Source organism: Schistocerca serialis, chromosome 1 (assembly GCF_023864345.2).
Source record: "Schistocerca serialis cubense isolate TAMUIC-IGC-003099 chromosome 1, iqSchSeri2.2, whole genome shotgun sequence".
NCBI classification, from domain to species: Eukaryota; Metazoa; Arthropoda; class Insecta; order Orthoptera; family Acrididae; genus Schistocerca; species Schistocerca serialis.
The window spans coordinates 34,309,527-34,324,674 of NC_064638.1; the positions used below are offsets into that span (position 1 = coordinate 34,309,527).

The following is a 15,148-nucleotide window of genomic DNA, read 5'->3' on the forward strand; positions in this document are numbered from 1 at the left end:
AGATTGAGTTTAAGAATGATTCGCAATTGTTGAGAGAAGATCAGATGTCGGATAACACGTCCGTCATTGAGCGAGGGGATGCAGAGAGGGATGAGGTCTGGTTAAGGCAGTTCGGTCGCTTATACGACGAACTAAGAGATTATAGGGGCCTGTACGGGAGAAGCATTTATGGAGAGCGCGGGCAGAATTTGCCGCGTCTCGTCCCACAGGAAGATAGTATTTGTGAAGTGATGGAAAGTTCTGGCCCTAACCGGCAGACTTTACCAGAAATAGTTGATGTTAATGGGGAGCACGAGCAAGATGCGTCGTGTTTCGTCCCGCAGGAGTTGAATGGTGAAGTAGTAACGGAAAGTTCTGGCCCTAACCAACGCCACCTAGGAACAAGGCCTCACATCGTGAGTCTAAGGAGCCTGTGACGTCACGGGTAGGGGTCTGAGAAGCTAGGAACCGACTACCGACACACGTGATTCGTAGCGTTTCCATGTTGTACTTAGTGCTGTTCGTGAGTGGTTATTTGATCTATACTCAGTTACGATGCCCCGAAGGTGTTGTATGCCGAATTGCAGGGGCAATTACGATAATGGACCTAAAGTCAGTGTATTTTATTTTCCATCTGACGAGAATTTAAGACGAAAATGGTTATCGGCTGTTCACAGACAGGACTGGACACCGAGTAAGCACTCTGTTGTAAGTATCAGTGTATTTGTTCGGTTAGTGTGTCGTAGTTACTTGAAATGTAGTACAGCTGAACAAAATACAGTAAACAGAAGAACATATTTATAATCTCATACCTCATTAATTTTCGTTATATGATTTAAAGAGAACTGTATGCTTGTTTTTAGATATGTGAACTGCATTTCAACAAGGACGACATTTTAAGCAGTACCAGCATGTATGACCCGAAAACTGGTATACTCTTGACAGCACCGTTGGATCGTCGACGCTTGAGAAAAGGTGAGTTACGAAACACGCTCTTAGTAAAGTACAGTGGCATAAGAACTATCTTTATTTCACTTATATGCTGTGAGATCGGTTTCATACTTCGTTATTAATTTTTTCAGATGCTATCCCATCGAAGTTGCCTGGATGCCCATCTTACTTGTCGAGTCATCAAACTGCAGTACGAGAGGACCCAGAAATTCGTAGGGGGCGTTTAGAAAATCGTGCTCTTCAAATTGCTATCCAAGAAAGTGTGGACACACATGCGAAAATGATTGATGCGATATCGTTCGATAGTTTAGAACAAATGAAAACAAAGTTGAGTGAATGTGAAAAGCACAGTGACTGGGTAGTGATAAACAAATCTGACAGTGTGAGACTAGTGTTACTAAAGCATAATCCTTACCCAAGAATTTTTTGCCACGTAGTTATAAGCAGTGGTTTATTACTCAGTGTCTTCAATAATGATATTGAAGTGAAATGTATTGGAAACATGAAATTTCCCATGAAAGTAAACAACATACAGGTGGTAAGTGATGTTCTTAAGAACATTTATCTTCTGTATAATAGTTCTGAGGCTCCTGTAGATAACATTTTGTCTTTAATTGACCAGTTATTGCAAAATTTATTAGAAAAGTTGCCAGGAAACGAAACTAAAATTACATTTTTGAAGGAACAGATTTCATTTTTGAAGTGCAGAAGTTCAACTCAATTTAGGTATGATACTAACTCTATGATAATGTGGTCATTAGTACATTCTATAAGCCCACATGCTTACAAATTTTTGAGGAACACTGACAGTTTTTCTATGCCTAGTCCTAACACCCTTTCAAGGCTTTGTAGTAAACTCTCAACAAATCCTATCATTGAGCAACAGGGTCATCAGTTTATGAGCTACATCACAAATAAAGTAGGTACTTTATCCTCAGATGATAAAACTGTGCTCCTGTTGATGGATGAAATTCATCTGAAGTCTCAGCTTGATTACAAAGCTGGAAATGTTGTAGGATGTGCCTTTAACACTGAAAAATTTTTGTGTGCAACCAGCGCCTATGTTTTTATGGTTCAGAGCATGGAATCACCTTACAAGGATGTGGTATCTATTCTGCCAGTTCATACTATTCAGGGTGATGTTCTGTTCTCTTACATTAAAGCAGTCATTGTTAAATTAGAAGCAGTTGGATTTGAGGTGGTTGGTATAGTAGCAGACAATAATGCAATTAATAAGAAAGCAATGTCTAAGTTTTCTACTCCTCCAGATGTGAAAATAAAGTATGATCACCCTGTACAGTCTTCTCCAAATCGCCCATTGTATTATTTTGTGGACACTGTCCATATTTTGAAGTGTATCTGAAATAACTGGTTTAACCAAAAGGAGCAGATCTTGTGTTTTCCTGACTTCAGTGACAGTTTGAAGGGAGGTTTGTCTTCTGTTGGAGCACTGAAAGAATTGCACTTGATAGAAAAAGATGAACTATTGCAATATGGCAGTTCCTTAACTTTGAAGTCTCTATTTCCTAACTCAATTGAGCGCCAAAATGTCAAGTTAGTGTTGCGTATTTTCAGTGATACGACAGTTGTTGCTTTGGACACATTTGGTTCACAGAAAGCAATTAGCAACTGGGAAAGTACTGCAACATTCATAAAAATAATAAATCGTTGGTGGGATATTGTAAATGTAAAAACACTACTCAAGGGACAGAGGTAAAGAAATATTTTCCAAGAACCTGTGACTAGTAAATCCCATCACATACAAGAATTCTTACAGTGCTTCATCTCATGGTTATGTTCTTGGGAAGAGTGTAGTGATGAAAGAAAACTTACTCGAGAGACACATAGCGCTTTGAAACACACAACTGCTGCTTTGATAGACTTCAGTGACTACTGGCGTTCTGAGAAAAACAGATCATATTTGCTGTTAGGAAAAGTACAGACAGACAGTTTAGAAGACAGGTTCGGCAAATACCACCAGCTATGTGGGGGAAATTATCATGTTTCTCTAAGACAAGTTTTTGAAACTGAACAAAAACTAAGGGCACAGTCTATGTTTTCCCTTGTGCTTCGGTCGAAAGTAGTTGGGGATGTTGTTATTAAGACCACTGATATTTTTTCTACTCATACTCAAATTCAGGGATTGAAAGAAACATCAATACCAGAATTTTTAAATGTAGCAGTAGATGAAAATGATGTTGATGGAATAGATGAGAATACTTGGCCACTATTGCATTACATAGCAGGTTACTGCTCACACCAAGCTATTAAAAAAAACCATTGTGAATACTGTAAGGTATTCCTTACTACAGATGAAATGAAGCAGGGTGGTGATGATTTGATTATGGTAAAAGACAGAGGAGGGTTGGCATATCCTGCAGATGATGTAGTAGTGTGTGAGACATATGTCTATTTAACTCTACAGAAAATTCTGAAAGACCAGGAAATTTTATTTTTAGAACAGGCAAATCAGAGAAATGTACTTGTGAAGGTAGCATCCCACAACATTCCCAGGAATCTTTTTTATGGGTTTCACTGTAAAAATAAACACTCAATTGATTCAGTCATGAATTGCATACTGTTTTGCTGTGCAAATATTTTGCTAAACAATTACACCAAGAGGAGAAATGATGTAACTACTGTTAAAAATGTAACTGTGTACAAAAGATTGAAAAAATGTTAAATTATACTGTTTGGGGCTTGGGAAGATGTGAAATAAATGTTTATTTCTATTTTCTGTTTTTATTTCATGCACAGTATCCCATACATCTTGTTGGTAAATGTTATGTATTGGACCCCTTCTGCTCTCTTCGAAATGGTGCAGCCGTTAACATGAGGCTTTGCTACAGATTAATTTGTTACCACAAATTCTCTGTGAAACCCCAATCTCATAGAATTAGGGCAATAGTCTTTTCTGTTCATCAGTAAATATATAATTAATGCTGCTCCTGCTCTGTGGTTGACAAGTTTTTGTATATATTTTTGTCCAGTCAGTAAATTAATTATTCTCACAAGGAGAACAATTCATTGCTAGTATCAGCATGCTAGTCTGCCATCATCATAAGTAAATATTAATCTGCAGAACAGGTCCAGTCTGTCAATACAACCAATATTTCGGGGAGGGGGCAGGACAATACATAACTTAAGCCATTCTTCATTTGAGAGAAATTGATAATGTTTTTGGAGTTTGGAATAGCAGTGCTTTTTTTCCTCTGGGACAACATTAAATAGTGAATAGTAAAAGAATTTAATTGTCATTTAGCTATTGCAGCAATAGACAGTCAAATTACAAATGTTTAAAAAGTATACAGCATGTATACAAAAATTACTTTACACAAATTAAAAAACAATGTTACAACAGATTTTCCATAAAGTAAAATATTCAAGCTAAAACGATTTGTGTAGTACATCTTAAATTGAAATCATTAAGGAAATTATGGTACACTCACCGAGCAGTTATCACTGTGATATTTACACTCATACATTCAAGTGAGTAGGGAGGATTTACTGATAACCAACTGTACTACTTGTGCTTGAATAAATCAAATAAAGCTTCTACCCATTCTAGAGGCAGTCTGTTAAACAGCTTCATACTCACTACATTGCTGTTCTATGATTTAGAAAATCTGCAGTAAGGTATGTGAAGATGCACACTATTTCTAGTTCTGGCATTACTGAAGATTGGGATACCACTCATCTGCTTTCACAAATGGCACTATAGATGACATTTTAAATTTTTACAATGCTGTAATACCCATTGCCAATGATCAGTGTATCAAATGACAAGTATTTTAATTAAAAGATGGGGATCAGTATGTGGATGGGTGAATATAAATGCATCAGTTTGTACAGTAAAAAGTAATAACAGGTTCTTAAGATATGTCATTACATGAAGCTGATGGGTGGTGTCCCATTCTTCAGTTAAACCTCAGTTCCATGAGAGTGTAAATCCTGCCTAAGCTGGTATTCTGTTAAGTTAGTCTTTGTATACAGTAGAACAGTGAAAATGTGCAAATTTATAACAATCAATATTTTCAAGCTGATAAACAATGGCTTACAGTGGGCAAGTTTGTCAGAGTTTGTAATGATTCTAATGTGTGATTCCCATGTCAATTTATAATACCTAATAACTTAACACTACCTAGTCTTCTACTGGCAAATCTCTTAAACTAAGTAGTATGTAAAAGGTTCAGTGAAGTTTACACAAGTTTCTGTACGGTAATGTTTTCTTAAGTATAAAACTGTAGATGACTGCCAAATGAGGTATCTGTCATACGAAACTAGAATTTGACATAGATACAAGTCCCAGAGTACCTGCTTCGATTGATTGTCAGTCTTTCCAATTGCGGTACCTCATTTTCAATTAAATTATGCAAGGTGACTTACACGGTGAAAATAGTGCTGTCAGAGTTATGGAATTAGAAATTCGCATTTTCAAAACGCGAGTGACGGAAATTAAAAAGTATTTTCACCTTTGGAGCTATAGTTTACGAAATTTGAACAATGTAATTCTCCTGTGAGAATGATTAGCGTTTGTTTACAGATTTGTGTATAGAACAGTGAGTAGTCTACCAGGAAACTGTTTAATGTTTTCATATGCGTGGCGTAGAGCCTAACAAGCCGCTCGGTATTTCGGACCCCTAGTCGTGACGTCACGAGTCGCGCTGTGAGGCCTTGTTCCTAGGTGGCGTTGCCCTAACCGGCAGACTTTACCGAAAGTTATAGTGGTAGAAGTAGCCGACCCATCCGACGCAAACCTCCAGTTTAAACATTGCGAGAGTATTAAGGAGAAAGATTACGAAAATTTTAGTGATAGCCGGACACAATTGGTAGAAAAGCACATAGATTACAGCGTGTATGAGGTTAGAGCTGACATTATACAGTCAGACGATAACAGTGTGGGTTGCGCAGATCTAGAGGAAGTAATTGCAGATACTACTGGGCATATTTCTCCAGGTAGATTGGCAGATGAGATCAATCTGACTAAAGACGAATCAACGAAGGTGACAATTAGTGAATTGATAGCAAAGCAACACTCACTAGTTGACGAGCTACAGGAAAAGGTTTCGGTATTGGAGGCGAAGCTACAGACTAAGCCTCAGGACAGACGTGTTGAAATTAAAACTGTATGTGAACAGAGGCTGAAAAAGCCGCCAGATAAGCCGAATTTAGGATCAAAGCCGGATGGTTTTTTCTGGAATGACCTGGATATAGACGAGGATTTACTGTGGAAAAATAAAGAAACTGTCGAGGACAGGTGTAGACAGATAGTAGTGTCTGTTAATATGCACGACCTACAACTAAACGTGTTGATTGACACCGGTGCAGAATTGAGTGCTGTATCTGGGAAAATATTTGAGTTACTGAAAGACAGACCCGGCATCGTAGTTATGCCAGTAACAGGAGTGAAAATTATCGGTGCTACTGGGAACGCCAGTAAACCGGTCACAAAACAGATTTTTGTCAACTTCGAGATATGTGGGGCACGATTTGAGCAAGAGTTTGTCGTCGTGCCAGACTTAACTACGGAAGTAATTATCGGGTTAGATTGCCTATTAAAGTACCGTGCAGTGATTAACTGCGAAAGCAAAACTTTGACATGTATGTCACTAGATAAAACAATTGTAGTTAGCTTTGACGAGGCAGGAGACGGTGTGCATAGGCAATACCAGCCTATACACATTGTTAACTGGCCGAATGGTATTGATGTAGGTATGAATTTGAACTACCGTAAAGTGAGGAATCTCGGCATTGGCAAAAGTGTAGAAAGTTTAGTGGAAGAGATAATCAAATTCCCTCCACGGATTAACATTAGTATTGGTGTGAAAAAAGATCGTTTGCGAGAAGTAATGAAGTTAAAAGCCGATGCTCGCATACGTCGTCATGACGCTAAAGCGCGTTTTGCTAAGTTTGCGATCGGAGACTTAGTACTTGTAAAAGCTCATGAGAAATCGAGCGAGATAGACAATGAAATCTCTAAATTTAAGTTTGTTTATAATGGACCATATAAAGTCATTGGTATACCTCACACAAATGCTTATTGCTTAGAGTATCCAAGCTCTGGAAAGCTATTAGGTATACGAAATATAGTAGATTTGAAATTGTACCAACCTAGGATCGATTAATACCACACAATGGGTAACTTGTACAGTATGTAAATATAGAGTGTAAGATTTAAGGATGTGCCATGTTACGATGCTTTTGACTGACCAAGGTCATTAAAGAAGTTGTAATTAATAAGTAATTAATTTTGACTAAATGATTTAAGAGTAACTGATTAGTAGTCATCTGAAAAATCCAAGCTGCTACTTTAAGTTTTCAGCTGAGTCACAGTAGATTAAGGAATGTAAATATGATTTTGTAACTTTCTGTAATATTTCGCGAATGTGTGTTTTTATTAGTCATTGCCGATGTACTTAGACGCTGTTTTAAGTTTCAGGCTAGTACATGCGTGTGATGATGGACAGTGTTGAGTTATCCACTGTGATAGTGTTAATGGACTCCTTGAGATTACTCGGGAGTGAGTTTTTCCCAAAGAATTCAGTGAAGCGGACGTTCTGGAAACGCCGTCACAAGGGCGAGTGAGATCAAGCGTGCCGCACACGCGGGCGCAACAATACTGCCGAGGCGAGCCGCTGTCGGCTCTTGTGCCGCTGTTGGCTCTTGGGCCGCTGTCGGCATTCTTTGTACTTGCGAGTACGGAAGGCGGAATTGTTTTTCTTCCTGGACAGCTGAAAGACTTCTACTGTCAATATTTGTTTTTTTCGATCTGATGTGTGTTATTTTCTTGTTTAGCGTTTAATGGACTCCCATGACGAGAATATTAATTATGAAAGGGTTGTGTAAAAATGTGTATTCTATTATTATTATTAATTTGCGTATTTTGATCTACCTGTTTTTATGACCATGTACTCTGATTAATTTTGTAAATAGTATTCCATTTCATGATAGTGTTACGGATTTTGACGATTTTGGAATAGCTAAACCATTTTCTATATCTTCTATGAATTTTAATATGTTGTCAACCTGTTTTATTTCGTGTAAGATGACAGAGTGGAATAAGATTAGGAGTGTCTCCACTCAATTATTATGGTCTAAAAATTGATTTATGATTAATTAGACGAATGCTAAATTTTGTTGATGTTTTGAGCATATGCATTTCCGCTGTTTCTTTTTTGGGACATTTTCTGAGTCTGTTTACGTTACACGAACATCCTCAGACAATGTGGGGCACGTGTAACGCCGGAAATGCATATCCTCCTATTTCCATCTATTGTACTATTATTTTTTTCCCTTGTTTTGTTACCTCAAGATATGACATTTCTGTCTATTTATATATTGTAATTGCTTTACTGTTTGGATATATATATATTTATGCACTTATGTCGATGTATAATTGGTTTGTTTCGTAAATAGTATTTGTATTTTTACGCTGGGTCTTGCCTAGGGAAAACTGCTATCGAACGATTACATCGATAGGTCGTGTGAAGACTCAAAGTGTGTAGGATCTTTGGTAGTGTTAACTCTGCCGCGTGGAGCGCGGGCAGAGCAGTGAGGGAGTCTGGCTGGAGTAGCGAGTGGAGCAGGTGTGTTGTGTGAAGCTCCCGCGAGTTGCCGCGCTTTCGGGGTTTGGCAGCATGTAATTGCGCTCGACTCGCGATGATAGTCTCTGACATGGTGTCGCGGACGGGAAGCATTAGCTGGCGCACATCAAGAGCCCGTTTCGCCTGGTGACCGTGTCGAGAAGAAGGCGCGCCAACATCCAGCTTCTGCAACAGCGACGGCCGACAATGAGTGACTGTCGCCACCTCCTCGATCGACGGCAATCAACCAACAAGGAAGACTAAAAGCACGTAAAGTTTCAGAACTGTATGGCAGACCTCAGCTTTTCAAATTGTTCCATTTGCCTCGCAAAATTACAGCAACTTAGCATGAACCTTTGTTGCTCATTGTCCCAATTGCATTGCCAAGCAGGGTCCCTTCCTTTTCCGAAATGAACCCGAGTGTCGTTGAAATTCAAACGCCAGCATTAAAATAATATAATTAGATTTCACTGCTTTAATTTCAAAGTTCAATTCAAGCATTAGCTGGCTACAGTAGTTAGATTGCACAAGCACAAATTAAGAGTGCGAGTTTTGTTACCGTATTTTAGCTTACCTGTGACTGCAGCTCAGCTTGGTACGTACTAAATTTTACTATTGTTAATTGTTCAGAATCGTTTAATTCAAGTTCAAAGTTAAATCTTTTCTTTCTAAATTGCGTAGATTCAAGTAGCTTTAGAAATGATTGTTGAGGTAGTCCAAGACTCACTGTATTTCGATGTGCTTCAGAAAGAAAGCTCACTATTAACTTCAGTCACTAAATTAACTTTCGATTTTCCAGTTTTATTAATTCTTTTGCTAAATTAAGTCAGAGTGTAGCGAAATTTATTACTTCTGACAAACTTTCAGTTTTCACACTGCACGTGTCAACCTTCAGTTGCGACGCTTCTAGTGCTAATTATATGTGTAATAACCTTTCTTTTTCAGTTATTATAGTAATTGTCCATAGGACTGGCGACCGTAATTTCCCCCAAATCTCAAATATCTAATTACCGCTAGTTGATTGTTAACGTAACGGCTGCACATTTACTTTCTTTATTAACTTTATCCCTATTTCAAAATTAATTTCCACCAGTTTCACTTGCATTTTTCCTTTCATATAGATGTAACCCTTTCCTCCCTCTTTACCGACAGGTTAACTTCGGTGACGATTGCTTTTCCAAAATTCCCATTAGGTACACGCGGTTTAATTTTTCACTGTCATTAAGGTCGGTAAGTGAGGGGGAGGTTACACACTCCAGAAACTTTCTCTTATTTCCGTCACTGCTTCCTCGATGTACAGATTGAAGAGTAGGGGCGAAAGGCTACAGCCTTGTCTTACACCCTTCTTAATACGAGCACTTCGTTCTTGATCGTCCACTCTTATTATTCCCTCTTGGTTGTTGTACATATTGTATATGACCCGTCTCTCCCTATAGCTTACCCCTACTTTTTTCTTTATTGTTGGTTAGGAAACTGAAAAGCTTGTGTCAGATCCGTCACATCGGCCGCCTGCGGCTGAGGTGCGGGGGCAGGTGGTGGCAACGGTATACACAAATACATTATAGCAAAAAGGCATGCGAAGACGCTAGAAAGAGAAATTTGATTAATTCTGTGGCTCCCCTCCTGGAATGCTTGTAAGCACAACATCACCATCAACTGAGCAAATAGAAATGAGCACACCTGCAAACGAAACACAAGAGAAGCGAACAAAATCTTCGGCCAAGTTGATAATCTTCGATCTGTGCTGAATCACCCCGTCGCCACTGTTGTGTCATCGCCGTAACTGTAGAGTCTTGTACCGTGGGAAGCAAGGCAGAGGATGTTGTCTGGTGTCCAGAATTCTCTGTTTACAACTCCACTGCACACATGTATTAACAGGGTTCTTTATTTACATAAACGAGAAGCTACTTATCTTTAACAGGGTCGGTATGTTATGGTACAGGGTATTCTGGAATAGTCCACATTAGCCTCACTGCTGGTGAAGCACAAGTCCCCCTATGCAGTGAATGACAGACGCCTACTTGGAGTGCGAGTTAGTGCGCCAGTGGCTGAGTGGCTGAGCTAGTTCAAATGGTTCAAATGGCTCTGAGCACTGTGGTACTTAACTTCTGAGGTGATCAGGCCCCTAGAACTTAGAACTACTTAAACCTAACTAACCTAAGAACATCACACACATCCATGCCCGAGACAGAATTCGAACCTGCGACCGTAGCGGTCGCGCGGTTCCAGACTGAAGCGCCTAGAGCTGCTCGGCCACCCCCGCCGGCGCTGAGCTACTGGCTGAGGCTCCGCTAGTAACTGCGACTGATATTCTGACTCAGCCCTCTGGTCCGCGGCGGCGATGTATATACTTGCGATTGAGAGGGCGTTGGCGGCGTGTTGCTTCCGGGTCTGTCTTTGCCCTCTCTACTGACAGGTGAGTTCGATCCAGTGCCTAGTATCGATCTTCTTGCTACATTTTTGCCGACCAGTGTGCTGGTGACAGCTCTAGCCAGCACAGTTTCAGTGGCAATGCTGGATGATGAACCAGACCGAACGTCTGGAGAAGCAGGGAGCTCTGCAACGCAGGCTGCCACAGCCATGTCTAGTGTTCTGGGAGGAGGTATATGAGCTTTGAAGTAACTCCAGCAGTACCAAGTTTACTGACAGACGTAGGTTCTGGTGCTGACGCTTGCAAACTCTGTTTGTGTACCAGCATCGGTTTTCTGAAAGGAATGTTCAACAACTGAAGCAAAGGAAGTAGCCACGTTGAGGGGCTGCATTGCCTTGAAGATCTTTTATTTTGCCTGACCCTATAGGGTCTGTTTTATTGCTTCGATCTCCTGTATCTTCCTTCCTTCAAGGAAGTCCCTACTCCAGACAGGGTGATCTGCAGACCAACTGTCACACTTTGGAGGAGGTGAACACTCAACTGCTTTGTGGGCAACCTTACCACTTTTGCCATAAGTGGCTCCTCCTTTACATCCTAGAGTGGTGTGCTAAAAGCGCTGGGATTTAAAACAGCGCATTGGGTTGGGAACATAGTGCCAGAGATTTAAGCTAAGGAAAACCTCCGTTGACATGCTCTGGGAGTTTTGTGCTATTAAATGTGAGTATGAACGTGTGGGATTTGATCAGATTGCCTTCCACCTTTTTTATGATATTGTTCACATATACAGTAAAAAATGGTTCAAATGGCTCTGAGCACTATGGGACTTAACATCTTAGGTCATCAGTCCCCTAGAACTTAGAACTACTTAAACCTAACTAACCTAAGGACATCACACAACACCCAGCCATCACGAGGCAGAGAAAATCCCTGACCCCGCCGGGAATCGAACCCGGGAACCCGGGCGTGGGAAGCGAGAACGCTACCGCACGACCACGAGATGCGGGCACATCTACAGTACCTTCTTTGTTCCACTCAACTTTGAGGTATTCTTTGGGGACGTCCACCATGTCTCTGAATATCACAATTCCTTTGCTCTAGTTCAATATGGCGAGGAGCTGAGTTTCAATGCCATATTCCCCAAAGATCTGGTTTTCTGCAGGTTTGTCGCTTGATGGGAACTCGAGATTTCGAACAGCAGTGTCCCACTTTGCAACAGCTTAAGAGATTCTAACGTACCTGCAATCGTCTAAACCCTCATTTGAATGCAAAAAGGTGAGGCCATTTCAAAGTTCCTCTCTTTTATTAACTAATAAAGATACGTCCTGATTAGCAACATGCATTCTGGTACAACGCAAACTAGAATACTGGAAAATTCCTAATTCTGGAGGACTCACAACTGAGGTGCGACAGTTTCTTCAGAGGTTACCCACCCAGCACACCTTGAGACTGAGGTTTTTACCATCCTCGCGATATGGATGGTCAAGCCAAAGTTCCCGTTCCCCGTGACACACAACATTCCACGGTCGCGCTACGCAGTGCCGCTGAAGCACGCCCAGAGCTTACGGTGACAGGGGACTGGCGATGCTTACCAGTCCCCAGTTCAGGATCCCTAGGATCACCAAGCCAGTTCAGATCAAACGACTGCTGAGCCCCTGAGGCCGCCTTGCGGAGGAAGCCACTACACAGCAGATGCCAGTTTGAGTCCCAGCTGAGTCGACATCTTCCGCCTGGCAGGATAGCGGGCTCGATGTACAGAGAGGTAAGTCTTGTTGCAGGTGACGTCACATATGCGGCCTGTAGAACACTGCCGAAACCTCTCGAAACGCTGGTTACTACCCCAGTAACCTTCCAGGAGTTGCTGACCCGCTGCATGGTGTACGTGCTGAGTTCACGATGTCAGTGGCCTTCGGATTTCGATAACAGACCCTGGCACCGTCATCCGTCACATCACTACCATTGTTTCTGAAGCTGCCTCTCCATTAAGAAATCCATCTTCTTCCGTGCATCAGAGGCAGATAACCTGCTGCTGCTTTGTTGGACATCATTTGTGAACTTTGTCTTATTATGTATGGATCTATGACCGCTAATCTCTTTACTTTGTGGCAAGTTGAGGTGAGCCAGTTTCCGATCGAAATGGTGTTGCTAGGTAGCAGCCCAGACGTTGTTAGGGACACCACAGCCGTTTGTGTTGCTATTGCACAGTGCTGTACACTCGGACAGGTGATGCGCAGCTCCGTAGTAATGAAATAGCGGACACTTGGTTCAAATGGCTCAGAGCACTATGGGACTTAACATCTGAGGTCATCAGTCCACTAGAACTTAGAACTACTTAAACCTAACTAACTTAAGGACATCACATACATCCATGCCCGAGGCAGGATTCGAACCTGCGACCATAGCGGTCGCGCGGTTCCAGACTGAAGCGCCTAGAACCGCTCGGCCACATCGGCTGGCAGCGGACACTTGTTCATCCTTCTCTTACCTTGGTTCGTCCTCATTATGTTGAGATGACGTAATGATAGCGGCAGCAGCATCGCACACAGAAATGAAAGTAGCAAATGCAAGATGAGTTACCACTCATACGGAGGGAATCGTGCAATAAAGCAATGAACGTCACTACAAGTGTTTCAGAGGAAGGAAAAGAAGATTAGGATTTAACGTCCCGTCGAAAAGAAGTTCATTACGGTTCAAATAACTTATAGGAATGTAGGTGGATTACGTCGTCGACATCCACCGATTTTATTCAGTGACCAGTACTACGAGCTGACAGATGTAGCTATGATGGGAAGCCTCTTGTCATCTATTATTGCCAATTTGTTTTTGGAAGATTTCGAGGAACGTGCCTTGGCTGGTTTGAAACCTACGTGTTTTTAAGAGATGTAGACAATAATTTTGTTATTTGACCTCATGGCAGTGAGAAGTTGAACCACATTTTAGAACAACTGAATTCAATGCACTCGAATATTCGTTTCACGATGGAGGTGGAAAAGAATGGCTGTCTTCACTTTCTCGGTGTATTGGTCAGGAGGAAGGTGGACAGTACATTGGGACATCCGCCTACAGGAAACCTACTCGAACTCACTCGTTTGTGCAGGCTGACAGTTGTCACCATCTGGTTCAACGTGGAGGGGTACTTCGTAAAGTGGTTCACGGGGGCCTTGTCATCTCGCACCCTGAGAGTTTGTCAGCTGAGTTAGACCATATCGAAGTCACCTTTCGTCAGAATGGTTAGAGTGAAAGACAGATCATACAGGCGTTGCGCTATCGATCAACTGTGCACTGGATGAGGGGTGATAATACTGAGGTGGTTCCAAGGTCTACGGACCTTTCGCCTTACGCAGGGAGCATTTCGAAGAGGTTGAACGTATTTTACGGAAATATGATGCGAAGTGAGTGTTTCGACCACCACATAAGGTCAGGGTCCTTCTAAGCTCCGTAGAGGATGATCTCAGTTTGTATAACGTGGGTGTTTACCGTATTCTTTGCTGTTGTGGCATGTCATGCACTGAAGAGCCGAAGAAACTGGTACACCTGCCTAACATCATGTAGAGCCTCCGCGAGCACGCAGAAGTGCCGCAAAACGACGTGGCATGGACTCCACTGATGTCTGAAGTAGTGCTGGAGCGAAGTGATACCATTAATCCTGCAGGATTGTCTATAAATCCGTATGACTACGAGGTGGTGGAGATTTCTTCTGAACAGCACGTTGCAAGGCATTCCACATGTGCTCAATAATGTTCATGTCTGTGGAGGTCAGCGGAAGTGTTTAAACTCAGAAGAGTGCTCCTGGAGCCACATGTAGGGTGTCGCTTTGTCCTGCTGGCATTGACTAAAGTCCGTCGGAATGCACAATGGACGTGAATAGATGCAGGTGATCAGATAGGATGCTTACGTATTTGTTCTCTGTCAGAGTCGTATCTAGGCGTATCACGGGTATCATATCACTCCAACAGCACACGCCCTACACCATTACACAGCCTCCACCACCTTGAGCAATTCCCCCGTTGAAATACAGGGTCAATGAATTCGTGAGGTTGTCTCCATACCCGTACACGTCCATCCGCTCGATACAATTTGAAACGTAACTCGGCCGACCAGTTAACATGTTTCCGTTCATTAACAGTCTAATGTAGGTGGTGACGGGCCCATGCGAGGCGTAAAGCTTTGTGTCGTGTTGTCATCAAGGGTAGACGAGTGAGCCTTAGACTCGGAAAACCTATATCGATAATGTTTCGTTGAATGGTTCGAAAACTAACACTTGTTG

At 41.6% G+C, this 15,148-nt stretch overlaps 1 protein-coding gene across 1 annotated transcript; it reads left to right on the top strand.

Moving 5' to 3' along the window:
- The first annotated feature begins 504 nt into the window (after positions 1-504).
- Positions 505-2,293, top strand: LOC126423033 (uncharacterized). The gene is made up of 3 exons (XM_050089225.1): positions 505-687; positions 843-954; positions 1,062-2,293. Exons 1-3 carry the CDS (start codon positions 535-537, stop codon positions 2,291-2,293), a joined length of 1,497 nt encoding a protein of 498 aa, XP_049945182.1. The 5' UTR covers positions 505-534.
- The last annotated feature ends 12,855 nt before the right edge of the window (positions 2,294-15,148 follow it).

Excerpts from the sequence above, each read along its gene's own strand:
- LOC126423033 (XM_050089225.1), top strand. The coding sequence starts at position 535 with ATGCCCCGAAGGTGTTGTATGCCGAATTGCAGGGGCAATTACGATAAT. Across the intron at positions 688-842 it reads CACCGAGTAAGCACTCTGTT|ATATGTGAACTGCATTTCAA; the intron begins GTAAGTATCAGT and ends GCTTGTTTTTAG. Across the intron at positions 955-1,061 it reads TCGTCGACGCTTGAGAAAAG|ATGCTATCCCATCGAAGTTG; the intron begins GTGAGTTACGAA and ends TAATTTTTTCAG.